Source organism: Hypanus sabinus, chromosome 1 (assembly GCF_030144855.1).
Source record: "Hypanus sabinus isolate sHypSab1 chromosome 1, sHypSab1.hap1, whole genome shotgun sequence".
NCBI lineage: Eukaryota > Metazoa > Chordata > Chondrichthyes > Myliobatiformes > Dasyatidae > Hypanus > Hypanus sabinus.
In genome coordinates, this window is record NC_082706.1 from 4,497,408 (window position 1) to 4,515,272 (window position 17,865).

At 46.8% G+C, this 17,865-nt stretch overlaps 1 protein-coding gene across 5 annotated transcripts in view; it reads left to right on the forward strand.

Moving 5' to 3' along the window:
- piwil2 (piwi-like RNA-mediated gene silencing 2) overlaps positions 1–16,912 on the forward strand; it is a 126,859-nt gene extending 109,947 nt beyond the window's left edge. For all 5 annotated transcript variants that reach the window (XM_059961320.1, XM_059961374.1, XM_059961422.1 and 2 more), the window contains 3 exons: positions 4,306–4,562; positions 6,014–6,121; positions 16,536–16,912. In XM_059961320.1, coding sequence (XP_059817303.1) covers positions 4,306–4,562; positions 6,014–6,121; positions 16,536–16,692 — 522 coding nt within the window. In that variant the 3' untranslated portion in view covers positions 16,693–16,912. The remainder of the gene's footprint in view (positions 1–4,305; positions 4,563–6,013; positions 6,122–16,535) is intronic.
- The last annotated feature ends 953 nt before the right edge of the window (positions 16,913–17,865 follow it).

The window sequence follows — 17,865 nt, forward strand, 5'->3', positions numbered from 1 at the left end:
TGTAGGGATTTGCGATAAGATGATTTGCAGTTCCCGTACCAGACAATGATGCAACTGGTCAGGACACTCCCAGTGATGCCCTTGTAATAAAACGGGTTAGAATGGGAGGTGGGGGAGAAGCCTCACTTACCTCAATCTCCTCAGGAGCTGGAGATGCTGCTATTCTTTATTGACCAAAGATGTGGTGTTGAGGGACTAGGTGAAATCTTCTCTTACGTGCATCCTAGGACCTTGGTGGGCCTGCATCTTCCTGTAGTCCATAATCACTTCTTTGATCACATCCATGTTGAGATTCAAATTGTTAACCTCGCCCTATTCTGCCAGCCTGCTCTCAGTATGCTGTCATCGTTGTTATCAACAGACTTGGTTGGGTTTGAACTGGATCTGGCAATGCAGTCAGGTGTCAGCGGCTCTGGGGATGTGCCTCGTGCCTGACCGCTTTCAGCGGAATGCCTTCGTTTTGCGCTTTGTCATTGCTAGGATTACATTTAGTGTTCCATCACTGGCTAACACCAGTTAGTTAAAATACTCATGGTGGGTTCTTTGAAATAGCAGAGAAACAGGCTATTCAGCCACACACACAAAATGCTGGTGGAACACAGCAGGCCAGGCAGCATCTATGAGGAGAAGCACTGTCAACATTTCGGGCTGAGACCCTTTTGTTGCTTGAATTTCCAGCATCTGCAGATTTCCTTGTGTAGGCTATCCAGCCTATTGAATCCATGCTGGCCTTCAGAGAACCACTAACATGAATCCCACCTTACTTGATTCTCCCCATATGCCTTTTGAATGTACCACTCACCCACAAGCTAGGGATAGTTCACAGTGGCCAGTTAAACTACTAACTGCCAGGTCTTTGGGATTGGGGGAAAAACTGGAGTGCCCAGGGATAACTCAAAAATGAAGTGCAGATTTCATATGGACAGCAGCAGATTTCAGGATCAAACTCTGGGATCATTTGATCTATGAGACACATCCCTGAGTCCCTCGATACTCAGTGAATAGTTATATCCATCAAAAAAAGGATTGCCAGCAGGGGAAACATAACTGTGGTAAGCTAAACATGGAAATATCAACACAATGACTTGGAAAAGTATTCAGCTCACAACTATTTTCACACTTCGCTGTCTCATTTCTAAATTTAAAATATACTGAGGTAAGATTTTTGAGCTAATCTACAAAACATTGTGCATCATGTTAAATCAAAAGAAACATTCCAAAACCTGTCAACAATTCACTATAAATTAAGGCTGAAAAAGTATGTATCCTCTTTGTAATTACTACACTAACTTTCCTCAGATGCAATACTGCATATCACCTTACCAACTCACCCAATTTGTTGACGTAGAAAGTTGGAAGATCACATGATTTTGAGTTCATGAATAAATACTCCCTCTCTTGTGGTGGGAAGAGCCTAAAGTGGAATTTTATTGGCCTCGACACTGAGCGGTATGTGTGATGTAAAACTAATACTGCACAGCAGCCAGGTAATACCATTCATACTGTAAAATATGGTGCAGGTAGCATAATGCTATAGGGATGTTTTTCAGCAGTAGAGACTGGAAATCTGGTCAGGATTGATGGGAAGATGAATGCTGCTAAATACAGACAGATTAGCCGCTGCCAGAAACTGGGAAGGAAGTTTCTTTCAGCAGGACACTGACCAGAGCTCACTGCCAGAGCTATCATGGAGTGGCTTCAAAAGGAGAAAATTAATTTCCTTCAGTGGCCCAGTCAGAGTCCTCACCTTAACCTGATCAAACATCTCTGGCAAGACCTCAAGATTGCTGTCCAGTACCACTCCCCAAATAACCTGATACAGCTTGAGTAATTTTACAGGGTGGAATAACCAAATCTTAGAAACATAGAAAACCTACAGCACAATACAATCTCTTTGGCCCACTGAGTTATGTCGAACATGCCCTACCTTAGAAATTACTAGGCTTATCCATGGCTCTCTATTTTTTTAAGCTCTGTACCTATCCAAAAGACTCTTAAAAGACCCTATCATATCTGCCTCCACCACCGTTGCCAGCAGCCCATTCCACATTCTCACCATTCTCTGAGTGAAAAAACTTACCCCTGACATCTCCTCTGTACCTACTCCCCAGCACCTTAAACCTGTGTCCTCATGTGGCAACCATTTCAGCCCTAGAAAAAGCCTCTGACTATCCACACGATCAATTCCTCTCATCTTGTACACCTCTATCAGGTCACCTCTCATCCTCCGTCACTCCAAGGAGAAAAGGCGAATTCACTCAACCTATTCTCATAAGGCATGTTCTCCAATCCAGGCAACATCCTTGTAAATCTCCTCTGCACCCTTTCTATGGCTTCCACATCCTTCCTGTAGTGAGGTGACCAGAACTGAGCACAGTACTGCAAGTGGGATCTTACCAAGGTCCTATATAACTGCAACATTACCTGTGGCTCTGTAATGTTGTGTAAAACTGAAAGAGACTTGTCCAAAAAGATTACGGGCTATAATAGCTGTGAGGAGTGGTTCAATTAAGTACTGAGTGGGGTCGGTTGGGGGGGTGGGGAAGCAGTGGGTGGGTGTGAGTTCTCTTGAACTGCTGCTATTTCAGTTTTTGAATTTTTTTGTTTTCCATGCTTTACAATTTTCCCTGTTTTTTGGGGGGTGAGCCTACTGTGGGGGGAGAAAAGGAGCCTGTGATTTGCAAATAAAAATTCTCAGTTAAATTGATCAGAATTCCCAGTTATATACTCATTTATATGAATAAAGTGTTGGGGGATGAATACTTTTAGAAGCCGCTGTACTTAGAATGTATTGTTTGTTTCACCAGGTGCAGGTCAGTTGGCTAGGCTGAATACTAGTTTAAAACACACTAGATGGCTGAAGGGTGTGTTTCTGTGCTTCATGATTCTATCACTTAATCAGGAATATTCTCTGAAGTGTTCTCGTGCAGGGTGTAGAAACTCTGAACTAAACACCAAGTTAAACTGTAGCCAATGAGGACAGGATCGCAGTATGATTAACCATTTACTGTTCATTCTTCCACATTAACGTATGGTGAAAACTTGATAAAACAATACAAAATATATACAGTATCTGTTTCCTTCTTGGCATCACATTTACATCATAATACTTGTAAAAGTAAAACTACAACAAACCATATTACATTTAAGTCTCATTAAAGTGCAACATACAGTCAGAATCTACCTAGGCCATCAACAATTTTAAATACACTTCAACACAACGCTTTCTAGCAACGCTTTCAATAGCACAAGAAAGTAAACTTTATCAGCCGTCATTTCTTTTAACAGAATCAGCGTTAGCATTTTTACTTCAACATATCAGCTGTCATATGAACTTACGACGTTGCTTCTGTGATGTTTCTTAGTGTGTAGAAATGGAACTTTTCTCACGTTGCTCCTGCACACACAAGCCCCCGCCTTCCCGTTTCTCCAAACCGGTATTTACTCACAAGACGCAGTGAAACCGTGTGTGATGTCATCACATGTCACGATACATCACAGATAATGAATTTACCTTCAACAACTGCAACGTAGTTATCAACCTTAACTAGAAAATAATTAAAATGAATTATTCAAAGTGAAAATGTAATAAAGCTAAATAAATGCCTTAAGGGCAACACATTCTCATCTTCAACATCTCCTTCCCCACTTTCACTAACTCACTCTTGCATCAATGCACACTTGCACCCAGTTGGCTTGAGCACTGTATGGCAGAGAGATGCCATCAGACCTAGGAGCAGAATTAGACCATGCAGCACTGAGTCTGCTCCACCATTCCATCATGATTGATTTATCCCCCTCAGTCCATTCTCCTGCCTTCTTCTCGTAACTTTTGACCCCCTTAATCAAAAACATATCAACGTCTGCTTTAGAGATGCCCAATGACTTGCCTTCCATAGTTGTCTGTTGCAATGAATTCCATAGATTTACCTCCCTCTGGCTAAAGAAATTCCTACTTATCTCTGTTGTAAAGGATTGTCCTTCTATTGAGGCTGTGCCCTCTGGTCCTAGACCCACCCACTATCTTGCCCACTCTATCTTGGCCTTTCAGTATTTGGTAGGTTTTAATGTGATCCCTTTTCATTCTTCTAAACTATAATGAGTATAGGCCCAGAGCTATCAAACCACTTTTGATACGTTAACTCTTTCATTCCTGGGACCTTCCTCATGAACCTCAGTTGGATAACTGCACCACACAGGAATGTGTGTAAGTGTGCATGCTTATTCATTCATTCTCATTGTACAGGTGTCAATTGAAGATACTGCTCAGCTTTAATTCTAACATCTAGTTCTAACATTTTACAGATAAACCACTGCCTACCAGCGAAGATTGCCATGTATCGGGATGGAGTATCGGACAGCATGTTGAGCGCTGTGAAGGATTACGAGATTCCACAGCTCCTGAGATGCTTTGAGGTGTTCCCCAACTACCACCCAAAGATGACACTGGTTGTGGTACAGAAGAGGGTTGCCACCAACCTGTACACCAAGGGCAAGTCAGGGAGACTAGAGGTTCCACTTCCTGGTACTGTGCTGGATCACACTGTCATCAGTCAGGAATGGTGAGCTTCACTCTTTGAATGTTTCACACTCCTGCTGTGGTTGTCAGAGGGTCTTGATGGAGCCTTGTGGTTCTTGCTGTCCTAGCACTTGGTTCTCACAGTAAAGGACGCTCCACGATGCAAGATGAGGAGAAAGCAGTACCCTGCCATTAGCTGCGAAATCTGGTGTTGGGCGATGGAACTATGATTTTGTGCTTTGTGTGTTGCAGAATCCTGGTGGTCTGCATGAAAACTTGTCCAGTGCAAAACAATCTGAATCTGGTAATGTCAGTTTGCTGTCAAAGTGCAAAGATCAGGTCATAGATACAGGCCCTTCATGGAGACTCTTCCAATAGTGGGTGGGTCTAGGACCAAAGGGCACAGCCTCAATAGAAGGGCACCCCTTTAGAATGGAGAGAGGAAGAGTTTCTTTAGCCAGAGGGTGGTGAATCTGTGGAATTCATTGCCACAGACAACTGTGGAGGCCAAGTCATTGGATATATCTAAAGCGGAGTTTGATAGTTTCTTGATAAGTAAAGTTGTCAAAGGTCACGGGGAGAAGGAAGGAGAATGGGGTTGAGGGAGAAAATTAAGTGACGGGGCAGACTTGTTGGGCCGAGTGGCCTAATTCTGCTCCTTTGTCTTATGGTCTTGAGCCCACCAAAGCTGTGCTTTAACCTCACTCTATCTTTTTACATGATTCTTATTTTACTTTAACTTCTGGCTTTATTTTTTATACATAATTTTTATTTTTATAATTGTTGAATGTTGTTTTCTGTTGCCTGTTCTCTGAACAACACACCACACCAAATTCCTAATACATGTAAATGAAATACAGTGAATAAAGTTGATCCTAACCATCTGCTATCCATTTTACACCATCTTGCCTAAGTCCCCTTTTTTTTCCATTCTCCCAACACCCTCTATCCTCATGTAACCCCTCACCTACACATACTGGGTAGTTCACAGCAGCCATTGAAAGTAGTCACCCTTGTGGGATGAAACTGGAGCATACAGGGAGAACATCCGAACCCCTTTCAATAGCACCATGGGGTTGGGATTGAACCCGCAGTGTGAGGCAGTAGCTGCATGCACCAGCTGGATTATACAGCATAGTAACAGGCTCTTTTATGCCATTTACACCCTTGTGACCAATTAAACCTACTGACCCACATGTCGTTGGAATGTGAGAGGGAGCCAATGCAGTCACAGGGCGAACATACAAACTCCTTTTTAACAGTGGCAGGAACTGAGCCCAGGATGTTGACACTGTAATAACATTACGCTACTCTACCCCACTGTTTGGATTGATCAGTACAAATGTAGACTTGTGTGCTGGCCAATTGCAGGAGCTTCTGGAAGGTACCTTAAATACCATTCCTCATTAGTTTTTCAGCAACTATTAGGTGATTGACCGCTTTCTCTGAAGCATAAACTGCATGGTATTCGTTGTGCTTTTTCCTGTTTTGAAGGTTTGAATTCTTCCTGCTGGCACATGCTGTTCAACGAGGTTGTGCGACTCCTACACGTTATATATGTTTGCTCAACACTATGAACCTCAGCCCCGACCACGTTCAGAGGTAAGTTGGAAGATGGTAGTGGAGGAAGCACAAATTAAATAAGATTTATAATTTCTCACATTACTGGGTGATAGTCATCGTGCGAGTCTAACATCAATCTTGTGATGAAGAGAATGTTTAATAGAATTATTTACCAAATTTCAATGGTTCAATTTAATATCAGAGAATGTATACAGTATACAACCTGCAATTCTTACTCTTTGCAGACATCCACAAAACAGAAGAAAACCCCAAAGAATGAATGACAGAGAAATATTAGAACCCCAAAGCCCTCCCTCCCACGCCAAGCATCAGCAAAGCACAACCCTCCCCCCGCCCAAAACCCACCAAGCAAGAAATAACAAAGCCCCCAAATAGACCATGATCCAGGTCCATCAAAAACTACCGTCCATAACCCAGCACTTCAACGTGCCACAGGCCCTCCCTCTCACTAACAAGGGAGAGAGAGGTGTCGGCCCTTCTACAGCGAGAGGGGAGACCAAAAGCTTGCTGGTTAATAGATTCTTATACAGTACTCTATACAGCATGCTTGCTGTCATCAGTCAGGGCACTGAGTATAACATTTGAAAAGTCATATTGCAGATGCATAAAACTTTAGCAGGTTTGGAGTGTTGTGGGGAAGGCTGACGAGCTGAGGGCGTGGATTGACACGTAAAATTATGACATTGTAGCCATTAGTGAAACTTGGCTACAGGAGGGGCAGGACTGGCAGCTCAATGTTCTAGGGTTCCGGTGTTTCAGACATGATAGAGGCAGAGGGATGAAGGGTGGGGGGTGGCATTGCTAATCAGGGAAAATGTTACAGCAGTGCACAGGCAGGACAGATCAGAGGGCTTGTGTTCCAAGGCCATATGCGTGGAGCTGAGAAACAGGAAAGGTATGACCACATTAATGGGGTTGTATCACAGACACGAGATTATAGTCAGCGAGAACTGGAGAAGCAAATCTTCAGAGAGGTAGCAGACAACTGTAGTAAACATAAAGTTATGATATTAGGGGATTTTAATGTTCCACGTGTTGATTGGGACTCCCATACTGTTAAACGTCCAGACAGGTTAGAGTTTCTAAAATGTGTTCAGGAAAGTTTTCTAAATCAATATATCGAGGTACCGACTAAAGAGGATGCAATATTAGATCTCCTATTAGGAAATGAGTTAGGACAGGTGACAGAAGTGTATGTAGGGGAACACTTTGGTTCCAGTGATCATAACACCATTAGTTTCAACTTGATCATGGATAAAAATAGATCTGGTCCTCTGGTTGAGGTTCTAAACTGGAAAAAGGCCAAATTTGAAATGAGAAAAGATCTAAAAAGTGTGGATTGGGACAGGCTGTTCTCTGGCAAGGATGTGATTGGTAAGTGGGAGGCCTTCAAAGGAGAAATTTTGAGAGTGCAGAGTTTGTATGTTCCTGGCAGGATTAAAGGCAGAGTGAGTAAGAATAAGGAAACTTGGTTCTCTAGGGATATTTGAACTCTAATAAAGAAGAGAGAGATGTATGACATGTATAGGAAACAGAGCAAGTAAGACACTTGAGTATAAAAAGTGCAAAAAATACTTAAGAAATCAGTAGGGCCAAAAGAAGACTTGAGGTTGCTTTGGCAGTCAAGGTGAAGGATAATCCAAAGAGCTTCTACAGGTATATTAAGAGCAAAAGGATAGTAAGGGATAAAATTGGTCCTCTTGAAGATCAGAGTGGTCGGCTATGTATGGAACCAAAAGAAATGGGGGAGATCTTAAATGGGTTTTTAGTGTCTGTATTTACTAAGGCAACTGGCATGGAGTCAATGGAAATAAGACAAACAGGTAGTGAGATAGATAGATGATAGATAGATAGATACTTTATTCATCCCCAAGGGGAAATTCAACATTTTTCCAGTGTCCCATACACTTATTGTAACAAAACTAATTACATACAGTATTTAACTCAGTATAAATATGATATGCATCTAAAATCACCCTCCCAAAAAGCATTAATAAATAGCTTTTAAAAGGTTCTTAAATAGTTTACTAAAGTGCATTGAGCGGTAACTTAAGCTCAGTCCTAACCCCGGCACTTTAACATGTCTTGCCCCTGGTGGATGAATTGTAGAGCCGAATGGCGTTGGGAAGTAAATGATCTCTTCATCCTGTTTGAGGAGCATTGCATTGACAGCAACCTGCCGCTGAAGCTGCTTCTCTGTCTCTGGATGGTGCTGTGCAGAGGATGCTCAGGGTTTTCCATGATTGACCATAGCCTACTCAGCACCCTCCGCTCTGCCACCGATGTCATACTCTCCAGTTCTGTGCCCACAACAGAGCCCGCCTTCCTTACCAGCTTATTAAGACGTGAGGCGTCCCTCTTCTTAATGCTGCCTCCCCTGCACGCCACCACAAAGAAGAGGGCGCTCTCCACAACTGACCGATAGAACATCTTCAGCATCTCACTACAAACATTGAATGACGCCAGCTTTCTGAGGAAGTACAGTCGACTCTGTGCTTTCCTGCTCAGGGTATCTGTGTTGGCAGTCCAGTCTAGCTTCTCGTCTAACTGCACTCCCAGATACTTGTAGGTCTTAACCTGCTCCACACATTCTCCATTAATGATCACTGGCTCCATATGAGGCCTAGATCTCCTAAAGTCCACCACCATCTCCTTGGTCTTGGTGATATTGAGACGCAGATAGTTTGAGTTGCACCATATCACAAAATCCTGTATCAGTTTCCTATACTCTTCCTCCTGACCATTCCTGAATGGAATTTATGCAGATTGAAGAGGAGGAGGTGCTTGCTGTCTTGAGGCAAATCAAAGTAAATAAATCCCCAGGACCTGACAGTATTCTCTCGGACCTTGAAGGAGACTAGTGTTGAAATTGCAGGGGCCCTGGCAGATATATTTATATCTACCTACAGGTGAGGTGCCAGAGGATTGGAGGATATCTCATGTTGTTCTGTTGCTTATAAAAGGCTCTAAAAGTAATCCGGGAAATTATAGGCTGGTAAATTTGATGTCAGTAGTAAGTTATTGGAAGGAGTATTAAGAGATGGGATCTACAAGTATTTAGATAGACAGGGACTTACTAGGGAAAGTCAACACGGCTTTGTGCGTGGTAGGTCACGTTTAACAAATCCGTTAGAGTTTTTCAAGAAGGTTACCAGGAAAGTGGATGAAGGGAAGGCAGTGGATGTTGTCTACATGGACTTCAGTAAGGCCTTTGACAAGGTCCCACATGGAACGTCAGTTAGGAAGATTTGGTCACTAAGTATACATGGTGAGGTAGTAAATTGAATTAGACATTGGCTCAATGGGAGAAGCCAGAGAGTGGTAGTGGAGGATTGCTACTCTGAGTGGAGGGCTGTGACTAGTGGTGCGCCACAGGGATCAGTGCTGGGTCCATTGTTATTTGTCATCTATATCAATGATCTGGATGATAATGTGGTAAATTGGATCAGCAAATTTGCTGATGATACCACGAATGGAGGTGTAGTAGACAGTGAGGAAGGTTTTCAAAGCTTGCAGAGGGAACTGCACCTGCTGAAAAAATGGGCGGAAAAATGTCAGATGGAGTTTAATACAAACAAGTTTGAGGTATTGCACTTTGGAAGGAAAATCCAAGGTAAATGGTAGGGCACTGAGGAGTGTAGTAGAACAAAGGGATCTAGGAATACAGATACAAAATTTCCTAGAAGTGGCATCACAGGTTTTAGGGTAGTAAAGAGAGCTATTGGTGCACTGGCCTTTATAAATCAAAGTATTGAGTATAAGAGTTGGAATGTTATGGTGAGGTTGTATAAGGCATTGGTGAGGCTGAATTTGGGGTATTGTTTGCAGTTTTGGTCACTGAATTATAGGAAGGATACTAATAAGGTTGAAAGAATGCAGAGAAAGTTTACAACAATGTTGCTGGAACTTGAGAAACTGAGTTACAGAGAAAGGTTGAATAGGTTAGAACTTTATTCCCTGGAGCATAGAAGAACAAGGGGAGACTTGATAGAAGTATATAAGATTATGATGGGTATAGATAGAGTGAATGCAAGCAGGCTTTTTCCACTGAGGCCAGGGGATAAAAAAACCAGAGGACATGGGTTAAGGGTGAAGGGGGAAAAGTTTAAAGGGAACATTGGGGGGGCTTCTTCACACAGAGAGTGGTGGGAGTGTGGAATGAGCTGCTAGATGAAGTGGTAAATGTGGGCTCACTTTTAACACTTAAGAAAAACTTGGACAGGTACATGGATGAGAGGTGTATGGAGGGATATGGGCCAGGTTCAGGTCAGTGGGACTAGGCAGAAAACTGGTTCGGCACAGCCAAGAAGGGCCAAAAGGCTGTAATGTTCTATGGTTAATAGTTCTGACTAGATTGGCCAAAGGATGTGTTTCTGTGTTCTATGAGTCTATGACTCTTATCAACTGTACAAATTTAGATGACAATTGAATTTTTTATATCCTGGTCTTTGTTTAATATATTGTTTAATTTGGAGAAATCAGCAAGCAAGCCTGGTTGAACTGTAGAATTTTCTGGTCAGACTGTTGTAAAATATGGAATTGAATCAAGATGTCTTCATTGTAATCGGATGCAACTCTTGCGAAGTTTTGATTTAAATGATGGAAATCTTTCTGCCCGTTGTGCAATGATTCAGAAGAGCAGCTGGCCTTCTGGAGGTATTGTCCTGTGGGCCATAAACCCTGAGCTTGTTAGCAATACCCATACCTTGTGGAGACCCATTTCCTGGCACATCCAAACCGGCTCACAATTAGATAGCCTACGGGGGTTTGCGAGCACAGAGCTTTGGAGCCTCTGCGCCATGGGGGGGGGGGGGGCAGGTTGAGGGAGGCTTAAAAGTGAGGCTGAGGATTTCGAATAAAGTTTTTTCCTTCGACTGCAGTTACCGACTCAGTGTCGTAATTTTAGCGCTGCATGTAGCACACAGCTACAATTGGTGACCCCGACGGTCCAAACGATTTTCGGACCAGAAATGACCGACGCCGCCTCTGTTCATGCGGTTTCATTGAAACTGCCAGGTTTCTGGACACAGCGACCGAACCTATGGTTCCAGCAAGCCGAAGCCCAATTCCACGTTCGCCAGATCACCTCAGAAGACACCCGCTACTACTACGTGGTGAGCTCCCTCGACCAGGACACAGCGGCCCAGGTCGCGGAGTTCGTGCAGTCGCCCCCGGCAGACGGCAAGTACACAGAATTCAAAGCCCTGCTCCTCAGGACTTTCGGACTCTCACGGCGCGAGCGGGCTGCCCGTTTACTGCACTTGGATGGCTTGGGCGACAGACCTCCTTCGGCTTTAATGAATGAGATGTTGTCTCTGGCCGACGGACACACACTCTGCCTCATGTTTGAGCAGGCATTCCTGGAGCAGCTGCCCGAGGACATATGGCTGCTGCTGTCCGACGCGGATTTCAGTGACCCCCGGAAGGTGGCAGTCCGGGCGGACTTGCTGTGGAACGCCAAAAAGGTGAGCACAGATCCATCGCACAGATCTCCCAGCAGCAAACCAGTCCAGGCCCGGCCGCAGAGCCCGCCAACCCCCGGCCCAATGAACACTGGTGCTTCTACCACCTGTGGTGGGGCGCAGAAGCCCGCCGTTGTCGCCCGCCCTGCAAGTTCCCGGGAAACGCCAGGGCCAGCCGCCGCTGATGGCTACGGCGGCTGGCCATCGGGATAGCCTCCTGTATGTGTGGGACAGAAGGTCGGGACGCCGGTTTTTGGTCAACACTGGTGCCGAGATTAGCGTTTTACCTCCGACGAGTTATGACACCCGCAGCAGGGCACCAGGGCCCCCCACCGAGGGCAGTGAACGGCAGCACAGTAAGGACCTATGGCACCCGTCAGGTGCAGCTACAGTTCGGCTCCGCCGTAGCCCAACCGCTTCTGGGTGCGGATTTTTTGCGGGATCACAGCCTACTGGTCGACCTGCCCAGGAAGAGACTGGTACACACCGAGACCTTTCAGACGTTCTCCCTGGGTGCAGCCCAGTTGCCAGCCCCTCACCTCGGCTCCATCACCCTGTCCGACGACGACTTCACCAGGGTCCTGGCGGATTTCCCATCGGTTCTGGCACCGCAGTTCACAGCGGCCATGCCCCGACACGGCGTACAGCACCACATCCCAACCCAGGGACCACCCCTCCACGCCCGCGCTCGGCGGCTTCCCCCGGACAAGCTCTGACTGGCGAAGGAGGAGTTCCAGAGGATGAAGGAATTGGGGATCATCCAGCGGTCCGACAGCACATGGGCCTCCCCCCTGCACATGGTGCCCAAAGCGACGGGAGGCTGGAGACCGTGCAGCGATTACCGCAGGCTGAACGAGGCTACCACACCGGACCGCTACCCTGTGCCGCACATTCAGGATTTTGCAGCAAACCTGCACGGCGCACGGATCTTCTCCAAGGTAGACCTCGTCCGAGGGTACCATCAAATCCTGATGCATCCTGACAACGTCCCCAAAACGGCTCTCATCACCACGTTTGGCCTTTTCGAGTTCCTCCGCATGCCCGTTCGGCCTGAAGAATGCCGCACAGACGTTCCAGCAGTTAATGGACGCGGTGGGACGGGACCTGGACTTCGCGTTCATCTATTTGGACGACATCCTCATAGCCAGCAGCAGTCGTCAGGAGCATCTGTCCCACCTCCGTCAACTCTGCGCCCGACTGAGTGAGTACGGTCTTACAATCAACCCCGCCAAATGCCAGTTCGGACTCGATGCCATTGACTTCCTGGGCCACAGGATTACTAAAGACGGGGCAACCCCTCTGTCCGCTAAGGTAGACCCACCACGATCAAAGGCCTTCAGGAATTCGTAGGTATGGTCAATTTCTACCACCGCTTCCTCCCTTCAGCTGCCCGGATCATGCGCCCCCTGTTCGCCCTGATGTCGGGTCGGAGCAAGGACATTACCTGGGACGAGGAGTCCGCCACCGCTTTCGTTCAAACGAAGGAAGCTTTGGCGAACGCCGCAATGCTAGTACATCCCAGAATGGACGCCCCTACCGCCCTCACAGTGGACGCATCTAACACGGCAGTCGGTGGGGTGCTGGAGCAACTCATCGCAGGTCGCTGGCAACCCCTGGCGTTTTTCAGCAAACACCTGCGGCCACCCCAGCTCAAGTACAGTGCTTTCGACTGGGAACTGTTGGCGCTCTACCTGGCAATCCGGCACTTCAGGTACTTCCTAGAAGGTCGGCCCTTCACCGTGTTCACGGATCACAAACCGCTTACCTTTGCGTTTACGAAAGCGTCCGACCCCTGGTCGTCCCGTCAGCAACGCCACCTGTCCTACATCTCTGAATACACGACGGATGTCCGGCACGTCTCGGGTAAGGACAATGTCGTGGCGGATGCGCTCTCTCGCCCTACCGTTCATGCCCTTTCCCAAGGGGTAGACTTTGAGGCACTGGCAGAGGCACAGCAGGCAGATGAGGAGATTCCGAGTTACAGAACCGCAGTCTCCGGTTTGCAGCTCCAGGACCTCCCAGTAGGCCCGGGTGAGAGGACCCTACTCTGTGACGTCGCCACCGGCCAGCCCCGTCCCGACAGCCTGGCGGTGCCGTGTTTTCGACTCCATTCATAACTTGGCGCATCCCTCCATCTGGACGACTGTCCGGATGGTTTCCAGCAGGTTCGTTTGGCACGGACTCCGCAAACAGGTCAGTGAATGGGCCAAAACGTGCATGCACTGCCAGACGGCCAAGGTGCAGTGGCACACCAAAGCCCCACCGCAGCAGTTCCATCCCGCCCACCAGCGTTTCGACCACATTCATGTGGATATCATGGGCCCCCCTGCCAGTGTCGCACGGAACATGGCACCTCCTAACTATCGTGGACTGGTTCACAAGATGGCCAGAGGTGGTCCCGCTCACCAACACCACCTCCGAATCTTGCGCCCAAGCCCTGATCACCACCTGGATATCTCGCTTTGGTGTACCGCCCCACATTACCTCCGACAGAGGCGCCGAGTTCACCTCCAGCCTGTGGTCAGCTATAGCCAGCCTTTTGGGGACTCAGCTGCACCACACAACTGCCTACCACCCACAGTCGAATGGGCTAGTGGAGCGTTTCCACCGTCACCTGAAGTCGGCCCTCATGGCCCGCCTGCGAGGAGCCAACTGGGCGGATGAGCTTCCCTGGGTCCTACTCGGCATCCGCACAGCGCCCAAGGACGACCTGCACGCCTCGTCAGCCGAGTTGGTATACGGCGCGCCCCTGGTCGACCCGGGGGAGTTCCTACCAGCCCCACGGGGGCAAGAGGAAGATCCCGCAGCAGTCCTGGGCAGACTACGCGAGAAGCTCGGTAACCTGGCCCCCATACCCACTTCACAGCACGGGCGGAACCCGACCTGCGTACCCAAAGACCTGCAGAACTGTAAGTCTGTGTTCGTACGAAGGGGCGGGCATCGGCCACCGCTGCAGCGGCCATATGAGGGGCCGTTTATGGTGCTCCGGAACAACGGGTCCACGTTCGTGCTGGACGTTGGGGGGAAAGAGGAGGTTTTCACGGTGGACCGCCTCAAACCGGACCATGTGGACCTGGCGCAACTGGCCGAGTTTCCGGCACCTAGGCGCAGAGGTGACCTCCCAAGCAGGTTCCGGCCCAGACTGTGGACATTGGGGGATGTATCGCCGGTTCTGGGGTGGGGGGGGTTATGTGGAGACCCATTTCCTGGCACATCCGAACCGGCTCACAATTAGATAGCCTACGGGGGTTTGCGAGCACAGAGCTTTGGAGCCTCTGCGCCACGGGGGGCAGGTTGAGGGAGGCTTAAAAGTGAGGCTGAGGATTTCGAATAAAGTTTTTTCCTTCGACTGCAGTTACCGACTCCGTGTCGTAATTTTAGCGCTGCGTGTAGCACACCGCTACAACCTCATAAATCAATCATTAACCAAGAAGGAGTAGAGGCGAGTACAATTACAACAGTTTAAAAACGCTTGGGTAGGTTCATGGATAGGAAAGGTTTAGAGCAGGGGTTCCCAACTTGGGGTCTTTGAACCCCTTGGATACTGGTAGGGGTTCAAGACATAAAAAAGGTTGTGAACCCCTGGGTTAAATAAAGGCACATGGGACTGGCTCAAGAGGGCAACCAGCTCAGCATGGATGAGTTGGGCTGAAGGGTCTGTTTCAAGTCAAGTCATTTCGACCATAACTGCTGGTACAGTGCATAGTAAAAATGAGACAACATTTTTCAGGACCATTGTGTTACATGACACAATACAAAAAACTAGACTGAACTATGTAATAAAAAAACACAGAGAAAGCTACACTGGACTACAGACCTACACTGGACTGCATAAAGTGCACAAAAACAGCGCAGGCATTACAATAAATAATTGCTGTCTCTCTGAGTTGATACAAGATGAGGAGGAATTTCTTTCATCAGAGGCAGGTGAATCTGTGCAGCTAATTGCCACAGATGACTGTGGAGACCAAGTCATTGGGTATATTTAAAGCAGAGGTTGATATGTCTTTGATTAGTCAGAGTGTCAAAGGTTATGAGGAGAAGGCAAGAGAATGGGGTCAGGAGAGAAGATCAGTGATGATGAAATGGTGAAGCTAATTCAGTGGGTCAATTGGCCTAATTCTGCTCCTATACCTTCTGGTATTTCTCTGCCAATCATGTACAGTGCTCATACTAAATGTATGAATGTGAGGTAGTGAAGTGGGAATGGGGGATGTTGAGGGTGAGTGGTCAAGAATGTACGAAAAGAGAACATTCTAATTAAGTGAGCCATGAAACACGGAAATGGCCTTTCAGCCCATCTAGTCCATACCGACCTATTATATTTACTTATTGTATACTTAAAGCAGAGGTTGACAGTTTCTTGATTAGTAAGGGCATCAAAGATTACCGGGAGAAGGCAGGGAATTGGGGTTGAGAGGGATAATAAATCAGCCATGACGGAATGGTGGGACAGAATTGGTGGGCTGAATAGCCTAATTCTGCTGCTGTGAGAGCCTTTAGTAGTGAGCAAACTGCTTGCTAGAAGCAGTCAGCTCAATTATCAATTTAATCCCAGTGGAAAATCAGGCAGTTGTCTTCCCTTATACTTTATTGCACCAGTGATCAAAGCTCAATTCCCACTGCTGTCTGGAAGGAGTTTGTACGTTCTCTCCGTGACCACTCGGGCTTCCTCCCACATTCCAAAAATGGATGGGTTAGGGTTAGTAAGCAGAGGGCACACAAGGTTGCTGCTGGAAGTAAGGTGACACTTGCAGACTGCCCCCAGCACATCCTTGGGCTGTATTGGTCCTTGACACAAAACATCACATTTCACTATGTATTTTGATGTACATGACAAATCAAGACCCCTTTGCGCAAAATGTCAGCTGTATATTCCACTCAAACACCACCTGAGTTCCTTCAGCATTTTGTGTGTGTGACACTGATGAATAAAGCTAATCTTTAGGTTTTTAATCTTTGTGTTGCAGACTCACTTTCAAGCTGTGCCACCTGTACTGGAACTGGTCAGGTACGATCCGCGTGCCAGCGCCCTGCAAGTACGCTCACAGGCTGGCCTTCCTGTGCGGCCAGTCCCTGCACCAGGAGCCAGCCGCCTTGCTGTCTGAGCTGCTGTTTTACCTGTGAAGCCATCAAACATTACAGAGTGCAAATGGGACAGCAGTCCACTCAAGGAGCCAAAATGATGGGAGTCCTGCTCAGGCTGGGACAGGGGCTTAGGTTCTGCCCTAAATCTTTTTTTCTCCCCTTGGATGCAAAAGCATTTTTGATTTTAAAGCTATCTTTGTTTCCTGAGTAACACATGGCCGGAAGGAAATGACTGAATAAACAAGACACATAAAGACTACTCTGAAGCACTCTGCTTATTCATGTTAAGTGACGGTAGTTGCTCTAGATGCTCTAGACCCTAGACTCCAAGCGGTAGACTGAGTTTCAGAGCTCAAAAGGTGTTGGCTCAGCAGAAATATAATGTGTAAAACTTCTGTTATGTTTGCAAGGGCAGGTTTGCAGTCCCACCCAGGAGAGGCAGAAACACCAGTGAGTGCCCAGTTTATCCTGACGTACTTCCTCCTGCCCTTCAAAAGAGGCAGAAGGCACAAACACAGATCCCCATTTGAAGGCAAGAAGAGAAATACAAAATTCCCAGTCAATTCTCAAGCAATCACACCTCTCTAACCCAGGGACACCCAACCTTTTTTATGCCATGGACTAATATCAGTAAGCAAGGGGTCCACAGACCCAGTGTATGGTGTGTGGCCAAGTGGTTAAGGTGTTAGACTAGTGATCTGAAGGTTGTGAGTTCAAGCCTCAGCTGAGGCAGTGTGTTGTGTCCTTGAGTAAGGCACTCAACCACACAATGCCCCAGTCCACCCAGCTGAAAATGGGTACTGGCAAAGTGCTGGGGGTTAACCTTATGATTGAACTTGAACATCTGTAAATTCCCTGCTTGCAAATTGAGCCTGTTTTGGTTAGCTGGTAGTTATGTTAATAATCTGTGCCATAATTGTCTGGGTGAGAGGAGGTTACAGGTCAGAGATTTTGTTTTAGATGAGGGCTGGCGAAGTTATTTTATAAATCTTTTGTTCAGTAGCTTGTGCACATGTGGAATTATAAGAATCCGTGGTATGTTAACCCATCTAAAGAAAATAAAAAAAACTATAAAGTGCAGAATCAAGTGTCTTTCCTTTACACGCCTGATTGTGTTTTAACTTCACCTAGCCCATTTTTAATATTTAGATTTCAGTTCTGAAATATCAGCCTTGCGTTGAAGATGTAAACTACTAGAGGAATGTGGTGTCA